Source organism: Phalacrocorax carbo, chromosome 8 (genome assembly GCF_963921805.1).
Source record: "Phalacrocorax carbo chromosome 8, bPhaCar2.1, whole genome shotgun sequence".
In the NCBI taxonomy this organism is placed as follows: Eukaryota; Metazoa; Chordata; class Aves; order Suliformes; family Phalacrocoracidae; genus Phalacrocorax; species Phalacrocorax carbo.
The window spans coordinates 17,260,458-17,283,572 of record NC_087520.1 but is presented as its reverse complement, the minus strand read 5'-3'; the positions used below and the strand labels follow the sequence as shown (position 1 = coordinate 17,283,572).

At 38.8% G+C, this 23,115-nt stretch overlaps 1 protein-coding gene across 4 annotated transcripts in view; it reads right to left on the bottom strand.

Annotated features, from left to right (window-relative positions):
• SLIT3 (slit guidance ligand 3) overlaps positions 1-23,115 on the bottom strand; it is a 547,888-nt gene that overhangs the window by 170,649 nt on the left and 354,124 nt on the right. For all 4 annotated transcript variants that reach the window (XM_064458932.1, XM_064458933.1, XM_064458934.1 and 1 more), the window contains 2 exons: positions 22,456-22,597; positions 5,054-5,125 (listed from right to left, as the gene is read on the bottom strand). In XM_064458932.1, coding sequence (XP_064315002.1) covers positions 5,054-5,125; positions 22,456-22,597 — 214 coding nt within the window. The remainder of the gene's footprint in view (positions 1-5,053; positions 5,126-22,455; positions 22,598-23,115) is intronic.

Here is a 23,115-nt window from a genome sequence, read left to right as displayed (position 1 = left end):
GTCAACACAGCACTAGCAGGTCTGCCTAGAGTTTTCAGAAACTAGGCAAAGCTTTTGAGCATCTGAATGGAAATTGTGGACCTTTGAAGCCTGCAGCACTGCAGGAAACACCCAGTACATTGCAGACCCCGTCAGAGAGCCCCAGCAAGATTCCACCCTTTCAGCTATGACGTGAGTGGAATTCCGTTACAGCCTGCTGTCATTTTCAAGGGAAAGTGTGTTCCTGGTTTGGAAAATACCCTTCAATTTCAATCATAACCCACCAAGTACACAAAGATAAATATAGGCTATGACACGATTTCTTTATACATGGAGACAAATTTACCACTCTTGGGACCCAGATGCTCAGAACTGGGTGCCTTATCACGATTGTCATTGCAATCCAATCTTTCTGTCAATCAGTTCAACCAGGTGCTTAGCTACAGGCATAACTTTCAGCCACCTCATTGCATTCGCTGACAGTTGGTATCAGCTTTTATCAGTAGTATCAAATCTTTTCACCGAATGCTGAAGCTGGAGTAATACAGTATTTCATGTACATCTTCACTGTTATTTTCACTCAGGGCACATGCTAAGGATCCCAGTCAGACTCAAAATAAACATCACTTAACAAGAACTTAGGAACCAGAATGTAAGGTTTTCCGTTCTATACAGGTTTCGAGCTCCAAATTCTGTTTGTTAAAATTTTAATGAAGTCCTCTAACTGTTTTCAAATCTAGCCATATAAAATTTTGTTTCCTTTGGTTCTTTTATAAGGTTTCATTCTTTTTTAAGGCTCATGAAATAACTGCTATGCAATTCACTGATATTTTCTATTACAACATCCTGCCTACAAGGACAGTATTCAGTGAAGGCTTCCAGTTCTTCAGCTCAATTCACAGCAGCCAATTTTGTGACAGTGAAAGTAGGAATATTTCTTTTTATACAGGTTTTTGTGAAACTTTTAGACTGCCTGGTAGCATTTGCTGCTTTTTATCTAGTAATTCTTATGTAAGATGAAGTCTGATGTGAATCTGTGCTATCTATTTATTGAGGGACATATTAAAACCTATTACACTGACATGAAATCATGAGTTTGCTGAACAATGACAAGCACCAGAAAAGGGGCGTCTAGTTTTTGAAAAAAGTATTTCAGCACTATTTCATTGATTTGCTACATTTCAACTTTTCCATCCTTTCTCTCTCCCCATGTCCGGATGCTAATGAGTGTGTAACTAATGGTGCCTGAATGTGCATAAATGCCATGCTGGGTGATGACACTCACTCACTTCATGCAGATGCACTACAATCAGCATTAGAAGATAATTAGACACATTATTTCCTTTCCATTAGAGCCCAAGCTCCACTGCTTTTGGATAAGGAGGTCCCATCTCCTTCTGACTTCACTGAGGCAAAGGAATTAATTTACGTCCTTGTACTTTTGTTCCCTTCCTTTGGTCTCCTTTGGTAAGACCATCCTATTCCGTGCTTGATTTACATCAAGAGAAAGAGATAGGGATTTTTCTAGCCTGCAGAGCTAAGTCAATTTAGATCATATACGGCTCATTTTCATAGTTTAGGGTATCTCTGAATCACTCAGGGGAAATGTAATAAACTTACCAGGATTCCACCCAGGCAGGGAATACATTAGTCACCTCAAACTAGTCTCCCTGCACCTCTGACAGCATGATAGAGATCTTCTTTCTAAAGGTGGTTTGACACACCTTGGAGGGCGGCTGTGCTCAGTTACCAGTTAGGGACATAAATGGGTTTTTTGACTTTGCACCAGGGAAGCAAGGATACCCTGTGAGTTACTGTAAAACATATGACTGTATGGCTTTAAATGTCTTTACTGTAAAAGGTTTTGAAACAACACAGATTTATTTTTAGATATAGCTGAATGCAAAACTATTAATAGCATTGGATGAATATTCTCTTTGTCAGCTAACATTATTAGAAACAGATTACTTTATTATCTATCTCTAACATGTAATATGGAGTAAAATGGACTGTTCTCATTTGACAAGAGGACTTAGCAAAAATCCATGTCATATATGGTTTAGTTTTTAGATGCTTAACAAAAGTAGCAATGCCACAAAGGAACTGGGAAGACTGTGAAATCTCGATGTGTTTTCTGCTAATACACAGTAAAATTAATCTGACAACATGAAATGCCACTACAAGCATGAGAACTAGAGGAGTACAACCACATCTTTCAAAGTGGCTCTGTATTTGGATCAGTCTTGTGCTACGGACTTGTTAGTTAAAGGCCTCAGAAAAGCAACGACAAAATGGGAGGTCATGCCATAAACTTTGGAATTCGTAAGCTAGAAGTTACAGAACTATGGTACAAGCACAACTGCTATGTAAATTAATTAAAAATGGCATGCCTGAGCTTGGATACTTCATGCAATAATGGCAACAACTTCTGATTCTGGAGATGGGCTGCATCTCCTTCAAGCCCCTCAAACCTCTTCTAAAGTCCTTGAATAACCGAGCACAGAGCAAGGACCTATACATGCACCCAAAATCAGGGGAACTGCCATCCCAGATTATATAATTCAACTGCATATTTGAATCTTATAGGTGCCAAATCTTCCTTCTGAGACAGATACATTTAGCTTCATATAATTATTTGTGTGAGAAAATGTAGGCAATTATGATGAAGTCCAGGACACACAAGACTTCAGCTCCTTTGCTAAAATCCAATCACCAGAATAACTCTTCCGTCCTGGAAGCTATTGAAGAGACATTTTAAACAGGAAAATTCAGCTAGATGCAAATATAACACTTAAAATAATATACAGATGTCTTCTGGTAGCATTTGACCTATTAATATCAAGTCATATAAAGATTATCTTGGACAACTGGCTCTTACCTAAAAATTAATCTCATTTATCCAATTATTTAACAAAAGGAAACTGCATAATCTTGCAGGAAATACTCAGTAAACAATGAAAATACTGAGAGTGCTGCAAGTGAGCAGTCTATTATTCCTAACATTCTTGCATATTTATTCACCAGAAGGAGAAAAATACAATACAATTCACAATGTTATGTTAATACTATCTTCTGAATTATATTAAAATATTATTATAAATAATAGCTAATAATAACCATAATAATATTGTTCTTCATTTGTACTCTGGGTAGCGCATCAATTAATTAAATCAATAACCTTCATGCTATTGCACTGCTCATTGGAATCAAAGTGTCAGAAATTAAGAAAGGCTGAAGACTTCAGTGATATCAAACATGTCCTTCCTCTCTAAGGATGGTTACTTCTCTTAAGAGGTAGTCTTTTCACTAAAGTATATTATTGTGTTAACAATACTGGGAATCTTGCACACTAAAAAGATTATGTCAATAATGTCTTCAAATGGTGGAACAAATGTCTTCAGTTAAACTTTATGTAACAACAGTGATGCCCAGTTTAAAGCCTCACTGTCCGGCAGAAATGAAACTTTAACAAGGAGACACATCAATAACCAAATGGCAAAACATCATCTTTGTTATGGGACATTCTGCAGCCTAACTGTCTATCCCAAGTTCTTCCACAAAATGTTGTCACGTTAACTAAACTTTGATACAGATCATCTGGCACAATAACATTATTTAGTTGTGAGTTCAGAGCTCAATAAGTATGCCAATTATACTCCAGAAAGCTGTTAACACAACTTGTTAATGGAATTCCGCTGTGAAATTCTAACATTAATCATTTCACATAGTAAGAGCAGCATTGGGTTGAGCAGCTAGTCAAGATAAAGAACATTTTTTTGGTCAACTCCCATAAAACTAGAGTTCACGAATCATGAAAAATGAAATGACAGTAAAACATTGCCAAAATCTAAAATTAGTCATACCTCAGAAAGAACTAAGTAGTGACTTTAATAATGAAAAAGTTACAAGTTAGGTCACTGAAAAGGGATCCATCATTTTTCACTAAAATTACCATCTTGCTATCTAATACAGTACTTCTTTAAAAATACATACAGCTATATTGAAAGTGAGACAGAAGAATAGAGACTCTACAAGATTGATGATTTGACCTGTTAAATATTAAGATCCATATTTACAGCTCTTCAGCTCTAGGAGCTTGGGAAGTTTGGAGTGGCAAACACAGTAATTTTATCCTTAAATCCAAAGGTACAGAGCAAGTTCATTTCAGTTTCCAAAAGCATTAGCTATCTGATAATCCGTTGTCTTCTGTGAAATCAGTTTACAATATCTTAATTCCAATAACTATATTTCACATCAGAAAACAAGAACTGTAAAGGCACCTTTTTAGCAGTCTCAGCACTGAGCTATAAAGCCTGAATGATTTCTGGAAGTTACTGGTCCAGTGGTACCCATCAACATCTTGATACCATGGTGAAGCAGGAGTAACTTGTTTTACCATTGCCTGTATCATTGTGCTACTGTCACAACATCCCTCATATATCACTTAAAAATGAAAAGAAAGACCAACTGGGGGAGTGCCCAGATTATCTGCATGAAAGCACTGCTACAAATCAGGATCATTTTTTTCAAATCCAAAGAGAAAGCACAAGACGTAACAAAAAAGAATTGTCTGGGTATCTACTGGTGATTAAGAAATAGAAAAAACAAGCTCCAGCAGGTTTCTTGTAAACAGTCAAACCATTTCAGCATCAGGACATTAAATGCACTACAAAAACAGTCTTAACTGCTCTGCAAGAACATGCACTCCTGCTATAACTGGGGTCAACTAAATTCAACTGGTACAAACAGATACCGGAATGAATGAAAGAAAAAAAAGCCGCAGAACTTAAAATCTTTTCTGAGGAAGCAGATTTGAAGTTTGAACAGACTAACAACTAATTAGCTCACATCATTTATAATAGGAAGTGAAAATAAGCATTATTAAGGATTTTATGCACTGTTAGGCATCCTGAACCAAATTCCATTGTTGCTTACACTTTGAAGAGATTATTTGTGCAGTCCCCAGTGATTTCAACATAGAAATTGCCAATATGTTTCTAAAATAAAGATACTGAACTTGAAGCTAGAAGATTCATGATTGCTCTTGCATGTTGGTCTTGTTATTAAAACTTACATTCTCTTAAGCTTCTTGTACTGTGTAAAAGCTCCAGGGGGAATGATTTTGATAAGGTTTTGTTCCAAACGTCTGAAAACAAACAAAGTAATATGCATGTTAACTACACAATTATAGGACAGGGATAGCATTAAACATGAGAGCAAATTTTTACATAAATATAAAACAATTTTATAGAGTTTTTATGCAAAACATTTTTCTTCTGAAGGACACTAAATGGAGAAAATACTGAGAAAATACCTTCGAAAACAAAACCACCTCCCTGATTACACTGGATTTGTTTAGGAAAAAGTCCCAGGGATAGACGTTGCACCTTTAAAGCTCATGGAATTAATAAAAATTAGTAGGTATATTTTCTTAATGAAGGTTAAGGGAGAAAGTACAGATGCTTTCTAGCTGTTGAAAATAGAACATAACTATCTAAACTAAAAGCTATGCTATGTTGTGACAGCTTAATAAGCAGATTAATAATACTATCAGAGTGACTCAGGAACAACACTCTGTGGGAACATGCTGAAAAAATGAAGTGGAATTCACTGAAATATGCATCCAGATTTTTAAGGGGTGGCAGGGGGGTGGGGTCGTGGGTGTAGTCTATGTTAAATCAGAGCAAAAAAGGACTCTATCTTCCTATTTTAAGTACCAAACATTGAAAGTGTTCTAAAATACAGTCCAGACTACAGGAGAATGCTGTTGGTTTCATTTCTGAGATTTGGTTTAAAAGAAGTATTCTTTGTGAAGTATTATAAATGCATCTATCACTAACATAAAATGTAAGCAGCTTTAAGATACCAAATACAGTAACCACAAAGATTAACTTCTGTTCCTTCCCAGAAGTATTTTCAAGTCTTTGCCAGCAAGTTCCCCAAATTCCTGCTAAAAGAACTCTCTTCTCCTCAGATGAACACTAAATATTAATCTCAATTAGAAATGTAAAAGTGGATTCCCATACAACAAATTCAAATGACCATGGCAGCTAAGATTCTACAGTCAAGAGTTGGAACTGAAGCAAAATTTTATTTTACCTAGTTCTTACTTATTATTCAAACATTATGTATTTTTTCCAAAAATGTCATAAAAAGGAACAGTTTCAATAGCAAAAATCTGTGGATGAAAATGGTTTAGAATTGGAATACAAAAACAGACTGGAATGATGGAATGAATCACTCTAGTCATTTAGAGCTGCTGCAGCAATGCAGAGGGGAGAAAAAAAATTTAAAACCAGGAACAGAAAAAAAAAATGAGATGCAGGGAGAAGTAAATCATTTTTTTTTAAAGGACTTGGGAATAACGTAGAGAAAATGCAGAAGGCCCATCAGCCCTCTGTTGTACAGTGTATCCTTCTGTTGATCTGTTATCAACAGACGAAAGAAAAATTCCCTTGAAAATAAGATATTTTGCCAGCTCAGTTAAACTCTAAGAAGCCATTTAAGTCATGAATATCGTGATACTTGCACAGTCAACTTGTGCATGCACGTTTATTTCTGTAGGAGTCTGTTTTAAAGGTTGTGATCAGAGTTATTTCTACTCCTTGTTTTGTGATTTGAATTAGTGTCTGAGATTTCCCTTCCAGTTGGTCTAAATATAACATGCTTCATTTCTGGCAAGGCCACAGTGAAATGCAAATTGCTGTAAGCTTCAGCCCACTACTATTGTTGCGTGTTTGTCACCAGAATTAGCAGTACACATACTCTTCCCATAAAGGCTTTTTGTCAGCCTGCCAGTTTGGTGTTTGACTCCTCCCAAGTATTTCTACGCAGACACTTCCAGGAACAAAAGAGGCCCATGCCTGTCCAATTCCCTTGCCTTATGGATAGAAACTGGGGGTTCACAGTTGCTGCACATCGACACAGCATAGCAGTCCTTACAGGGAAACTCAAATACAGGGCTAAGGGGAAACATGGGCCCTTCTTATAACCACTTAAAATGCCAAGGAAATTATAGTGACTCAAGGGTGGAAAAATACAAAGGAATTTTGCTGCCAACAGACCAAAAAAGCCAAAATTTGAATAGCCACAGATCCTGAGTAATAAGAAAAAAATTAAATCTCTAGAAAAAGTGGAGAGGAATATAGGAAAAGAGTTGTTTCAGAGAGCTACCTTCTGAAGCAGTACTGAATTCTTCACCATTTCCTACAAACATTGCAGCAGATGGCCGGTATAGAAATAGATGGACAAGGGTGTTGTCATCTGCTGCTATATTTTCACCGTACCACCTTACTTTTTTTATTGTATGAAGCTCTTTGTAAATGAAGGACTAAGGACTAGACATAACACATTATGCTTAGCGCACTACATTTTGCAGATGCCGCCAGAGAAGCAACGAGCAGGACCGTGTGCTTGCAGGGGAATTCCAACTTGGGCACAAAATGCAGCTGATCTTGGAGCATTAAATAAAGTACAGCATTAAATATGCAGGTATTTTAAAAGTATTAAGTACTAATCTCACTTCTGTTTTTTTTTTTTTCAAAAATGCATTTTATAGATTGGCAGGCATAGGCTGAAAAACACAATGCAGTTACATAACTAAAACAGTAGAAAACAAAATATTTGTATTCATCCTTTGTGCTTTCACGTCATCTGAGCTCATAAATGACACGTGAAGGACAGTAGAGGATTAAAACTCTCTAGGAAACACTAGGTTTTGCTAGAAGGGGCACTGACAATTTCAAGGTGATGAAGGCTTAATTACAAACCAGTGTTATTCATGATATAATGGGAAACTGCTGCTTTCAAACAAAGTGAAAAACAGAGTTCTTACCTACTGTTGTCTTTTTTTTTTTCCCAAAAATTGAAAAGCTAATCTAAATTTTACAGCCACATTCTATTTCAGAGAAAATTACCTAGTTTACCTAGAACATGACTTCTGGAAAACTATTTTTCATGGTCTATCCCTGCATACTATGAAGTGCTGTCATATACTATAAAACCACCTGTGCTAATCCAACGCAACATCAGTGAGTTCATTTTTTCCTGTGTATCACCAGAACATACTATAAAATAATTTTACAAAACATCTGAGAACTCTGTACAAGCAACACAGTCCTAAAAGACTAAATTTTGATCATTTGAACTACTATCCCCCACATTTAAGATTTTTTACAACTCAATAAAATTTTCCTTGATTTTCCTCTAGTATTTCATAATAAGATCTACTTAAAAGACTCCACAAGTAGAAATCACAAAATTGATAAAATAAATTGGCTATGTTCAAACCTCTCAGGGGCTTTTGTTCCTCCTTTCAGTTACCCATTTCACTGTGCCATGTTGCCTACTGCCAGCTGTATCTCTTAGATGAATTGAAGCATATCTCTCCCCTTCTGACATTCAGCAGTGCTCTGTCTGCCTCTCGAAGCTTTATTTTAGAGTCTTTAACAGCATGAACAAAGGACAAGAACAATTTTCTTTCTGTTCTCCAACATATTATCAGAGATTGGGAAGTATGAGGGTCCAATGGATTCAGATGCATTTTGCTTGTAATAACATAATGTTAGACAGGATAAAGCCCTCCTTCTTCCCACTTTCTTTAAATGACTTTGCAGCAATAAGAGCAGAAATTAAACATATCAGAAGAAAAACCCAAAACAAACAGTGGGAAACTATGCGGTTAAATATGAAAAACTATCCCAGAGTAAAGAATAAGCACTCAAATTCCTATGTTAATCCATCTCAAAGTTCATTGAGGTGCAAATCTTTTCATCACCTCCTCATCTGGCGCCTGTACTGCTTACACCCAAGATGGCAAAACACAAAGGATAAAAAACTCTGACTAATGCATCCTTCGTAGAACCAGCTCACACTCTCAGGAGAGACGAAGCCATTTGTCTTGAAGAGTGATTCCCCCTGCAGAGTGGGGGAGACAGACGTATTAATTTGGGCCTTAACCATCCCTCTTTCATTGAGGGGAAGAAAGAATTTGTTATTTGGGTCTCTAATGGAGCAGTTTGCTAGCAATTTTCCCATTTCAAACACCGTCTCAGCTGCTAATGTATAATGTTTTGTCAAGTTTACCTACCCATAACATAGACAAATCACCAGCTTGGAGAAAAAGAGAGAGGGAGTGAAGCATCAGTACTGATAATTCTTAGCTGTCAGATGAACAGAGCCTACAAATGAGACAGCCATGCTCTATTAACAGTGCCATCGAGCTCTTGCCTGAGACGTGTCAGAAACGTCCCTCTGTATTGGGCAGTCATGAACTTCCCTGCTGGGAGAGAGAGAAAACGAGTGAATGAGCCAGATTGCTCTGGATCGTGTCACTCTGCTCCCAGTGCTGGGGCTCTTTTGGGCTTGCATCACTCAGGCAGACAATAACCAAAAGCAATCTCCGAGAGAGAGAAAGCATAAGATCAGATATAGTGTGCAGCAGCAACCTGTAGTACACTCACTTCTGGCAGGATGCACACAACCTGAGTGAAGGTTGTTGGGAAGGGTAAAACCATCGCTTTCCTCCCGCCCTATAAGCAGGAATTTACAGGGAGCTGGTCAAGGACTGGTTGGGGGAAATAAGCATGTGGACTCCCCACAGTAACAAAGCTCAGGGCTGGGGAGAACCATTTATATTAGGAAGGAGAAAACTTCTAGAGCACATAACAATCAAGAGAGAGACTGTTCTTCCTTGCCAAGGAGTGAGAACAACTGGATTTCAAAAGCTGCTTAGAACATTATCTTACATTATCTCATATTTGGGCTAACGTAGCTTATTGTACATTTTGGATGCTGATGAAGAAATGTCCACAGATATATTTTTCAGTGTTTAAGAGCAATAAATCATACTTAAAAACTGGTCTTCTTACTACAAATATGGGCCAGATCAGGTCCCTGTCCTGACCCCTTTCTTGCCTCTTCATTTGAAATATAAGGTTTATTCTTACCATGCCCAACAGGTTCAGGTAGCTGAGCTGAAGTGTTTACCCAAAGACAGCCCTAGATAGGAGGTACCCTTGTTGGAAAGGAAGGAATCCTCCCCCGTGGTTATGCAGTTGGAACCTGTGGCTTATTCTGCAGTGAAAAACGCAGAGAAGGCAGTCATTCTCCTTTACACCACAGCAGTGCAGCACTGCACAGGGCACTTCTCTGCAAAGGGCAAGGCAAAAAATCCTGCAGTCCTGTTGCTTCAGAAAGTGTTTATGGACCTACGTTACCAAGGAACAGCCTTTTTGTGGCTCTATCTCTCACCACTCAGTCCTCTAACAGAAAACAAAGTGCTTTGGGATGGCAGGACATTCAGCATTTTAAATATCTGTGTTTACTGCTTGTTTTAACAGAGAGTTGAAGCCTTCAATCTCTACAGCAGCCAAAGTCTCTACCACCCCTATAAAAACCCTAAACACATATGGTTCTCCAGGACTTTTATACTGCTGCCTTTCATCGCAGTACCTGAATGACTTCCAAATAAAATTAATAATATGCACTATAAATCTCTCTCATTGAGTCTGCCTTAGGAACTGGAGAGCCGAGAGCCAGTAAACTGTCCACCTATATTAATACAAGGTGACAACTAGAGTTTCCCCTCATATTCTGACGTTTGGTGTTGCTTTTCAGGGTCTAGCTGTTGAGTTCCTGCTATAGCCTTAAAAAGGAGTGCTTCTTAACTATTTACCTAAGGGCAGATCTTCAACAGACAAAATCCTATCAAGAAATAAATTACTTTTCAACATAAATCTACCTAGGAAGCTACATAGATAATTCTGCTCACCAAAAGATATCTTTCAGAATTAAACCAGATGTTTTTGTATGTTCCCTGATAACATTGTGTTCATCTAAAAGTAGTGCTAGTGAAATTGGATCTTCTGACATACCACAGTGAATTTAGTTTAAGCTGACACAACTCTCTGGTTGAAGAGTTGGTCAGGTGTCTGCTGGTAAATGCAGTATAAATTCAGTAAATGCTGAATTTGTAATGGCAGTCACATTATGAACCCAACATCTCTGTTGTGGTATGTTAATTTTGCACCAAATGCAGTACAGACAAACAGGAAGACACCAGAGAAATCTGTAGACTGGTATTTTGCAAAACAATTTTTGACAAAACGCCAATGTCTCTACCAACATAAACAGCCAGAATGCAGTAATATACTGCCAAACCTCGAGGTTTCTCCATCTACTGCTGTGATACTGTGAAACTCCACGTTCCCAGGTGGAATTTTTGGCCCTTCTCATCACCTGTCATTGTTACTCCTGCCAGTTGCATTCATTTATTTTCCTTGCTTCATCCTTGGAGTGAGGGTGCAGGCATCCACCCAGCATGCTGTCGGTGCCTGAGATCCCACTCATTGCAGTGCCACAGTTGCATTGTTTGTGGGTTGTGGGCATAACCAGTGAGGATGTTAAAGGTTAAACTGAAGTTGTTTTGGGGTAGAATACAAAATCACATCTCCCTGCTTTTATTCTAGCCTAGACAGGATTAATTTTCCATCTCAGCAGACTTTATTGGGTCACATGGACTTGGGATCAGAGTTTGCTGGAAGAATTTTATTCTATACAGGCATGCGGCTGTGAACACAAAGCCAGGAAAGAGCGAGTCATTAGGTTGGAGAGATTTGGCAATTTCCAACTACTTACTGCTGAAATGCAGCCTAATTGCATGCTTCATTCATCCAGCATGCATGCGTTTATGCTGAGATGTTGTGGTGTACCACACACAGCAGAAACATGCATCCCACTCCTGGAGTTCTGTGACACCCAGCAATTCCAGTTCAGACCCAGTGATTCCAGTTCAGAAGACTCCAAGGAGACCAGCCTGCAGGGTGCTACATAGAGGATGAGGTTCCTGCATTCACTTCAACAACACAGATTCTGCTGTGAGGCTGACTCAACCTTAGACCTTTGCTGAACACTTTTTGTTATTTTTTGGATGGGTTTTTTGTGTTTGTTAAAGGTTTTTTTGGGGCTTGGTTATTTTTTTGTTTGATTGGTTGGTTTTTTGGTTTGGTTTGTTTTTTTTTTCCACAGAATCATGGAATGGTAGGGGTTGCAAGGGACGTCTGGACATCATCTAGAGGCACACTCAGAACAGGGGGCACAGGAATGCTTTCAGGCGGGTTTTGAATGTCTCCAGGGAAGGAGACTCCACAGCCTCCCTGGGCAGCCTCTTCCACTGCTCTGTCACCCTCACAGGAAAGGAGTTTTTTCTCATGTTTAGGTGGAACTTCCTGTGTTCCAACTTGTGCCCATTGCCCCTTGGCCAAGAGTCCAGCCCCATCGTCCTGACACCCACCCTTTAGATATTTATAAGCACTGATAAAATCCCCCCATAGTCTTCTCTTCTCCAGGCTGAACAAACCCAGGTTTGTCTCCTCATAAGAGAGGTACTCCAGCCCCCTGATCATCTTGGTAGCTCTCTGCTGGACTTGCTACAGCAGTTCCCTATCTTCCTTGAACTGGGGAGCCCAGAACTGGACACAGTACTGCAGGTGTGGCCTCACTAGGGCAGAGTAGAGGGGGAGGATAACCTCCCTCCACCTGCTGGCCACACTCCTTTTAATGCAGCCCAGGACACCGTTGGCCTTCTTGGCCACAAGGGCACATTGCTGGCTCATGGTCAACTTGCTGTCCACCAGCACTCCCACATCCTTCTCAACAGAGCTGCTTTCCAGTAGTTCAGCCCCCAACCTGTACTGGTGCATGGGGTTGTTCCTCCCCAGGTGCAGGACCTTGCACTTGCTTTTGTTGAATGTCATCAGGTTCCCCTCAGCCCAGCTCTCCAGCCTGTCCAGGCCTCTTCAGATGGCAGCACAGCCTTCTGGTGTATCAGCCACTCCCCCCAGCTTGGTATCATCAGCAAACTTGCTGAGGTTACACTCTGTCCCATCATCCAGGTCACTGATGAATATATTGAACAGGACTGGACCCAGCACAGACCCCTGGGGAACACCACTAGTTATGGGCCTCCAGCCAGACTCTGCCCCATTAATCACGACCCTTTGAGCTATTTTTGCCTTTTTTATCTGAAGCTTAAAGTCTATACTTGGGAGACACATGGTTTCTACAGTACCTACTGGAAAGCAATAGTTGGCCTACGGTTACATTTCATAAATTTAAACAAGTAGGAATGGTTTTAACAACCAAGACTCATAATGTTTGTTTTACTGAGAGTTTTTGTTCCATTAGGTCCCAGAAAGACTAACCCTTTAACCAGTCACACAGTTATTTCATTATTACTTTAGCAGGTCAGTCCTGCTCACCCTCTACTGACTTCTAGTTACTTCAGGAAACTTCCAGCCCAGATCACTTTCCAAATTTTCTAACAATGCCATAACTAGCTCAGGGATCTGAGGATTTAAAGTTGGTTTGCATTATATTTGTCAAGTTGCAACACAAAAATATATTTTTAGACTTAGTGGAAATGGAAACAGTAAACGGAGAGAAAGGAAAAAAAGTAATTGTTTAATCTATAATCTAACTTATTGTGAAAAGCTCCATACATTGTGTAACATCTGTTTTCAGTGCACATTTACAAATACTGACAAAGAAAAGGTAAAACACAAGTAATAAGTAGGAAAATTATATAGCTTTCTGGTAGCTGAAGTTCTGCCACCTGTAACATTTTGTCAACAGAACAGATTCTGTCATTTGAATATAAACGTTCCTCAAACCCTTTGTTCTTTACCTATTTTTTTAGCAAAATAAACAGAAGAACACATATAAGCCAAAAGACAATTAGTGTTTCATGTAGTCAAAAATCTGATTACTATATTTTATTCCTAAGTGATGATTTTATGCTCTCTATTTTGTTTTCTGTGATTCCTTCTATACTTTCATAGCTTTCAGGATGTATATACTCATTACACATCACAATCTTCTCATTTTGCTTGGCAAAATAGGAGCTTTTGAGTGACATTTGTATTAGATAAAAAAAGATATATGCCTTTTTGTTCATACCATTCTTTTTTATTAAATAAAGCTAAATTTATGCTCCTGCTGAAGCAATGTCTCTGGAAAAAACACCTACAAACCTTGCGAGGTTACTAACTCTTATACAGCTTGCTGAGTAAAATTCACCTGCACATAACTTTTTTTAAAAAAGAAGCCTCACAATTATAGAGAAGACAGTAAAAAATGATATAGCCAAAATTAAAATTATAATGTGTACGAAAACTAGATTTATCAAAACAAAAACATCTTCTTATGCCTATAGATGAAATTACTTACACTTAATTTTACAAATAAAAGTAAAGATGAAAGAAATAAATCCTGCTTTGATCTTACAGCAGAAACTCCCTGCCTTTACTGCTTGTTTCTAAAACTGTGAAACATAGCTTCTTGTTTTCCTTAATCTGTCTCAGCTCAGAAAACACCTTTATTCTTAACATTTCCCATATATTCATATTTTCTCTACTGACTCTTAATCGAAAACATTTTCTTTATCATTTCTTTAGTATTTTTGTGTCCTGCCCTCATAGAATAGATTTTCTACGTAATTTTGGCCTGACAATAGAAACCTCTTTTTCATATTGAATGCAAGGAGTGAATGATACAGTTTGCCTAGTAAGATCCAGAAAATAGTAGTTGAATTTGACATGTGAAGCTGTCCAGAGCCAATTTACAGCAGTGAATGAAAATCATATTATATTATTCAACTACAGGAGCCAACCTGATTCCCTAGCCAGAGAACTTGCCACCAGAGGCAATTATGGAACATTTATTACAGTGTTCAAAAATACTGTGCTGGCTTCAGCTACAGTATTTACTGGAAGCCTGGGAAAATTATTATAATTTTCTTTTAGGAGGAAGAACATTGTTAAATACAGAACTGTCATTCCTCTATCCTTAAAGTTTATAGGTTCTACACACTTATATTCTTGAAAAAATAAAAATCGCTTGCCTTTAAGAAGCTGAGAACTTCAAAGCCAACTGTTAATATACATGAAATCGTTATGGTGCAGTTAATGTATAATTTATATAAGAAAGAATTAATTTTATTACAATTAATAGAGTTACTAGTGCTTAATCTTTTTTTCATAGCTTTTCTGACTTGATTTTAATCAGTGGAAAATTGATTCAGAATATACCAGTAACTTAAGTGCCCAGAATTTATTGATCACCTTCCTCAAATCACAAAAGCTTAATCAGGATTCCTAACTGAAGTCCCAGCTTTCCTATAATACACAGGTACTGAAGAACAGAAAAGGTAATTTCTTCCCAGGAGGATCACTGAAGCTACAAAAGCAACAAACTAACATCTATCTACAGGTCTGTCTGCAGCGCTGCCATACACAGTGGTACCCTCGTGACAGCAATTCTCTAAATATTAAATTTGTCAGAAAAGCATTAATTAAAAGTGGAACAAGTCAAACATTACATTTCAATGTGATTCTCTTGCAGAAAAGTAGGTTCTTTTGTATTTTGACAGAACCATGAGAAAATCGAGTTACATGCATTAGATTATTCCTTAGTGCTCAAACTCTAGCATTTTTCCGAAAAGTAGAAATTATGCATCAAAATCAAGCACTACTCACACCTACAAAAATATCGGTCACCAATTCAGCTATCAATAGCGAAAATGATAAACTAAACCAACATAGAACAAGTGACTCAAAACTGACCTTAAGCCAAACCTAGATGCTGGTAGAAGGGCTGCCATCCTATTTTACTCTGCTCAGAAGCCAGATGGGAAGCTGTGGTTGTTATCTCACCAGATACGGGTGCCTAAGCAGCACTTTTCCTTGAGGGACTGTCAGCCTCTTTACTCCGTCTGGAGCATTTAAACAAAAGGTCCTTCATCTCTGATTTAAATAGATCCTATCCAGCATTACTCTTGGTTTATACAATTATATTTCTCTTAATCTCACCGGATAGAAAGTACTGTAAAGGTTAAGTAACAGTGATAAAGCAAGCTTGATGTGAAAAAGCACAGGTTTGAAATCTAAGATCAGTTTCAAGATCTAAGGATATACTTTAGTTTCTGGAGTTTGATTTATAAGTCTGCAGATGATTGGGACTTGGCTTCTCAAAGTAATTAGCATTGCACAGCACAACGTGTTCAAAGCACAGCTCCTATTGACTTTTGCTGCAGCTGTGAGTCCTCAGCACGTCTGAATATCTCAGCTGAGTCAGCCAGAAACAGAGGATTACATCACTAGTGACCACCCATGAAACGTTTGTGTAAGTTACTCGCCCAGAAACAATTGAAAAAACCACTGGCAAGAAGAGATACGACCCAATTCTCTGAACAGCACTCATGAGAGTATGTTCCCCACCGTCCCCGTTTTAAATTTTTTCTCTTTCTGCAACAAATAAACAGATCCTATCACCACACAACCCTGATGCATCCCTAGACAACAAGAAATTACTCCAGCCTTTTAACAGCAACATGAGACTATGCTGTAATTAAAGTGCATACCACAACAAATATATAGAAAAGCACTGAATGAAGACTACAAACACTAACTTTGGCATCTTCTAACTTTTTAAACCTTTTTTTTTAGCATATATTTAATTTAGTGGATTCAAAATAAAAAGTGAAATAGCTAATTCCATCACAACGAAACTCATGTGACCAACCCAGACCTCTGCACTCATGTTCAACTGGAATAGCAGCAGTTAAAACAGTAAAACCCTGTGTAGTCTAATAGTTAATCTCTGCGTAGATAGTGCACAGGGACAAAGGTATGCAAATTGTTATTGGGTTTCTCAAGTATACAGTGACAAGGCAGGAAGGCACTGGAAGATGTGTGCGCATTCTGGTGGGAAGACACTCCTCAGCTCCACCTTCACCTGCACCACTCTGGCTCTGTCCTGGCCCTGCAGCCTGCCCAGCCCCCATCCATGCCACCCAGTGTCCCAGCCTTCCTGCCACATCCCCAAAGCCACCCTGCAGAGCTTGTGTCCCAGGCTCACTACCAGCTATCTCAGGCCTTATCACCAAATATTCCTCACCTCTCATAGCACTTTTATCAACCTGTCTTGATTTCCTTTGTTCCCAATCTTTTTCATCATACGTTTTGTTGTTTCCTCATTTGAGTTCAGCCCTCTTTTCCCAACAGTTTCTGTATTGGGCCCCGCTCAGCTTTATTCTCTCAAGTGTCTGTCCCAACCCACAATCTAGTCCTTAGCACTAGCTATTAACCAAATCCTTCTTTTACACAATCTGAAGATCCTTCTCAGAAGCAGTGCCCAGTGCCAGCGCTGCTGCCAGTGGCTGCTGCTCCGGCAGCCCAGGAGTCTGCGTGCCTCCGGGCTCCACAGCATGAGCACCCTCCGCCATGCACTCCAGACCACACAGCAGCAGGAAGGCCAGCCCCTGGGGGCCATTCCCTGCTTTCATTCAGGAAGGTCTTACACAAAATCTTACAAAGTCAGAAGCAATAGTCTCTGCACTACTGTTCTAAGGTATACAAAAGCTGTTCAGAATTAATATCCTGATATGCGGCCTTGTTCACAGTGATAAATAAAAAAATTGAGTAGATCAGCCTGAGATAGACAAACAGCATGAAAACTTCATTCTAAAGAAGGGACAGAGGAAAAGTTTAGTGAGGTGGGGAAAAGATTAATAGGGAGTTAGTGATCACCCTCCAGTACTTGGAGGCATCAAATGAACCTGGCAGGCAGCACGATGAAGCAAATACTGTTTGAAACCATTGTTCCCAGTGCCCCACATCTGCAAGTGCAGGAGAGCTGTCCTTTCCCTGGCATAAAACCAGCCACACACTAATGACTGACAAAGGGCAGATAGTGCTAGAGCTCAGATCCATCCAGCCCAATGTCTTGAGCCAACCGCTGCCCAAACCATAGGCTGATTGAAATCCACTGCTGCGGCAAAGCGTGTTTCTCGCTTGCCCTTCTTTCACTTCCCTTTCTTGCCATTCCAAGCTTCCCGAAGCTGCAGGGTAGTGACTCTCGCAGGCACAGCTGGTAGCTTTGGCTTTAACAGGTCTTTACTACATCTTGGCTTTGCTGTCTTCACAGACTGGGCTGTCATTCAGTCTGACAGGCACTGGTTGTGAGGTTGCCATCAAATCTGATCAGAAAAACAGTTTCTTTGGAGACTCTCTCCTACTAGTTTGCAGGTCATCCCTCCCTCCCTCTCTATATTCCTCCAAGGTCAAGTCCATTCTGCATCCACACTATCTTGCCTATTTATCTTGCATGCATTTTCTCTCACCCTTTCTAAATAAACGCAAACTTCTCCTTTTATTGTAGATGCTGTTCCAGTGTAGCGAAATGACTATATTGTTCATTTACCAGCAAACCATCAAGCCATATTTGTTTTGGTATTTCTTTTTCAGTAAATGCCTCCAGGTGCTTAATGACTTTTGTTTTCATCCAAATATTCATGCAAAACTTTTCTATGCTTATTCTCATGTGTTTCTCTATAACATACACTGTTCATTTCTCCTTTGAAAAGCACAAGAGAACCACTTTGTAAGCAGAGAACCTTTTATAACATTCAACACACAGTCTGTATTCCTCAGCTTCAATTTCTTGTAACTCATTTTCCCTCAGTCAATTTGCCTGCTGATGTCAGCTCCCCACTGAACAAGAAGCTTTATATAAAACCGAATTGCATTCTGTATATTCTAGCTACCTATTTTATGAAATAATGAAAAAACAAGGCTGGGATACAGATTTCTAGCTTTCCTAAATTCCTTTATTTAATAATAAACATTCTTGCAATGAGGGCCTTCAGGATAATGCACCTCAGGGAGAAGTGTAATAGAGTATCACAACAGACTTCTAAGTCACATGTGGCAGGGGTCAGCAGCAAGGGAAAATTAGTGTCGTATGATGCTTGTTTTATGTTCTGTGACAAGTGAGTTGCCTGTTTTGTGGTAGGGTTTTTATCAACACAACCAAATTCAGGACTTGTCGGCAGCTTTGTCAGAGAAGGTTCTGCCTACCTATGTTAATGAAGAAAGTCAGGAAGGCTGAGTAAAAAGATCTTTAATTAATACCAAAACACAGAGTGAATGTAGGTCACCTTTAATAACCATGTTAGATGAACAGCTGTGTGTTTCATGTTTGTAGAACAGCTTGTCAGTCAAGGGTTCTTATGGATACAATTTGGCTTACAAAGAAATACTGAAATTAAGGGGAAATAAAAGAACTAGAAAGCTGTAACTGAATGCAACTACTAACCAAGCAAAGGAACTTGGAAATGCCCCAAGTGGAACTGAGGAAGGCACAGCATTTTAATACTATCATATAAATATTATGAATGGACTACAGTCTATAGGGGGAAATGTATTTTAGTGGAATGAGTATTTACAATGGCAGACAGAAACAGCTGAATGAAAAATGCACCATCTCAAGTAGTATCCCATAGGATTGTATGTAATAGCAACCCAGCCATGTAGTTTGTCAGTACCCCATATTCCACAGGAGGAATCTCATCTCTAGTAAGAGGTAGATCTCTCAAAGATGATGAGGATCAGATCATAGGATTACAGAGTCCAGAAAGAAGTGTTCAGGCCACACCACTACATATCCACCTTTTATACAAAGGGTCTAACTAAATGCTAACCATGGGGGATAAACCCCAAGGGGAAAAAACCCAACAGTACTGCTGTGTGAGAGCAAGAAATGCGGGTTGCAGCATGTAGAGAGAATTTACTTGCCCCCATTGCTATAACATTACAGCAAAAGAGTATTATTCTGCCTATCATATCAATTCAAAAGACAGTCATTATTCCATGTGTAGCTGGAATCAGACCTCTGGATGGATTTTATATTGAATAAGCCCAAAGCAGTCTCAGACAAACTGAATTTCTGAGTAGTATGACAGACTTCTGCATAAACAAGAATGGCTATCCTGGTCAAAAGAATTTATGTCAGAATTTTTCCAGGAAAACCCTGTGGCAGCTTCTTCCATCTTTCCAGAAACATTTTTCTATGTGACTATAGGCTTTACTCTATGTGAGAATATGTACTACTTTGCCCTTGGATGTAATGTTAATTGCTCTTTTTTACCAGTATTTTTACAAAATGAGAACACCATTTTACCAGTAGGAAAAACCATATGTGAGTGATGTCACTCACTCAGACTTATTCTGATAGAATTACAGAATGGTTTGGGTTGGAAGGGACCTTTAGAGGTCATCTAGTCCAACCCCCCTGCAGTGAGCAGGGACATCTTCAACTAGGTCAGGTTGCTCAGAGCCCCGTCCAACCTGACATGGAATGTTTCCAGGGATGGGACATCTACCACCTCTCTGGGCAACCTGTCCCAGTGTTTCACCACCCTCACCATAAACAGATAGAACTACTTAAATTTCTTAATATATATATTCCATAGAAATGAAATCTTCACAGGACTGATTCCCACAGAAAGCGAGCAATGACTGTTTTCATGAGGGTTACACCCTGCGTTCTGCAGACTACTCCCACCTGAGTGCCTGTGAATTGCAAAGGATATGTGCAGGACTGGAGCAATACAACAGGTTTATCTACAGAAAAAGACTCAAACAAGTACTGCCTAAAATGCAAGAATTCTGACAGATCTAAATCATTAAAGGGGGTGCTACGAGCTTTATGTGATGTTCTATGGATCTAGAAGGTTTATAAACTCCAGGTTATGAAAGTTTCTTAATACGTTATACTCATCTTGGCTTGCTACCTCATCATCTATCTCAAAGGCTCTCCAAGTCTTCCTTCACCTTCTGCTCTCCTAAGGAGATCTTCTAAGTTGCTTTTACTACAAGTTACAGGGGCTGGGTCTGTGGGCTGGAACAATCAAAACAGAGACAGGGCTTGGATATTTCATATTATAACCACACTAAAGGTGAACATTTTCACTTGTTTTCTCACACTGAGGTGAACTGCTGTCAGATTGAACTGCTGTCAGTCTTCCTGCAGACACTGCTCTCCATATGATTCCGGCATGGAGCCACAAAGATCATCTGATTTCTGCTAGCATTTTCAACACTACAAAACAAAATTTTACAATTCTCCTAGCCCAACCCTAAATTGTGAGCAAGTTTGGACCAATTTCATCCTCTGTCTCTTATTATTGAACCATTCCAGCCACTCCTGAAAATTTGTACTCCATCTGACAGAATTGGAAACAGGACTAAACACCGAATATTCTCAGTATGCCAAACACAATTTATATTTTCAGGATAATTTTAACTGACTTTCATGCACATGATAAAAAGGATTACATGCATATTTTGTGTGCCACAATATACTGGAAATGAACACAACCAATACATTGTGAACTTTGTCAGGAGGCGAGCAAGCAGGTAATGGGCATTCAGAACAGCTTGCATTAAGAGTTTACATTTCCTGTAAACATTTTTACATGCTCTAGAGACATTCTCTACAACGTTAATTTTAAGATGTTGTTTGTTCTTTGCATTTACTGAGCTAATTTTTTCATTTCTAATATATCTTTTCTGTGAAGACATACAATCAGGCATAAGCTACCTCTAAACTGTTGTGCTGAGATAGCAATCCAAACAACTTTGAGGTGAATCTTAAATTATAAAAGCAACTGATAAAGTGACTTAGAGGAGTGGTGGTGTAGAGCAGGTCACTAGCAAACAATATAGCACGTCATCTTCATTGGCTGTAACTGTCACATTCCTGGTGTATCATAGTGGGCCAGGCTACTTATGAGCAATTCAACTTATGCTTTATCCTAAGGAATTTTGCTATGTAGCAGTAGTTCTACAGCAACGAGGAGCTGAACGAGTTCAGTGAATATACAAATATTTGAATCCATACTATGTAGATTGTAAAAGCTGGTTGGATGTCAGTAACCTCTGTACGACAAGCACCTAAATAGGAAAAGAATTGATTCACATTCCCTGTGGACTAACCACAAGCAACTCGGCTTAATGTAACAGTATTTCAGGACCACAGTATTATGAAGTCATGGACACAAAAATAGATGATTGCAAATCCTAAAGTAGTAAAGACAAACAAGTCTGTAAAACCAGCATCTGATTTCACAACACAAAAAAGTCACAAAAGCATTAAAGAATTGTGAATAACAAAATGTAGGAGACAAGAAATAGAAGGTAAAATCAGCAGGGACAATGTATTCTGATGTCATACTTCTTTACAAATGCATCCTGCCAAGAAATCCCTCCATCTCTTGGGGAATTCACCAACTAAAAATAAAACAATTCAATTTAAAAAAAAAGGACTGTGTATTTCCTTTTCCTGACTATAGAACTGTAATCCCAGATTTGTGAGATGCTGACACAATCTGAACATAATAGGCCAAGAACTTTATCTTGCTTTGGGGTAGGGCAACTTCAAACAGTATCTTAATTTACATTAAAGAATGGTTTGAGCCCTTAGATCAAAAGAATGAAAGCAAAGAGGACAACTACAATATACCTGATACCTGCTCAGAACAGTTTTCAAAACATGTGCCTTTCTTCCACACAGGAGGCTATGACATGGGCTGAAAATGGAGAGACATGGAAAAGAATGGTGTGTTATATTGGCACTTACATTTCCCAAATGTCCTCTGGTAGATTAGCTGGAATTTCTGTTAAGCCCCTTCCTCGACAATCCACTACATTGTTGCTGCAGGTGCAGGCAGATGGGCAAGTGATGGAACTGGCACTGCATGACTGAGGTTCAGACTGGGAACCTGAGACATAATGAAAACATTAAACATCAGTTTTGAAAAATGATTGCCTGAGATTTTAACAACAAAATACATCAGCCTCTGAGTTTTCCAGATCCTTTTACTATATTAAGTAATAATTTATTTGGATTCAGTGAATATAATGTGCTACAAATCAACTGCAGAGAAAAACGTGTAAAAGATTACTGTGTTCTATTCTTCCTCAGTCTCCACTCTATCAATCTCTTTCCCTCATGAACACTTCTTTGGTCCCCTCCATGTTCAGCCGTATCAGTTTATTAAAAAATTTAAAAAATAAGCCTCAAGATCAAGTAGTATTTCCAAAAGTTATCTTCGCCTAGAAGGTTCCGTTATACAAACACTCCTCGAGTATTTTTACATACTGAGAGAAGACTGTCGTCAATGATGACTTATGTTTTTGAAATGAGGTAATGTGTTACAGCATAAAGACTGGAAATATAAAGCTAGTTTTTTCAAGGTTAGACAATGCAGTTAATGGAAACACAAAAAGCATTTAGAAA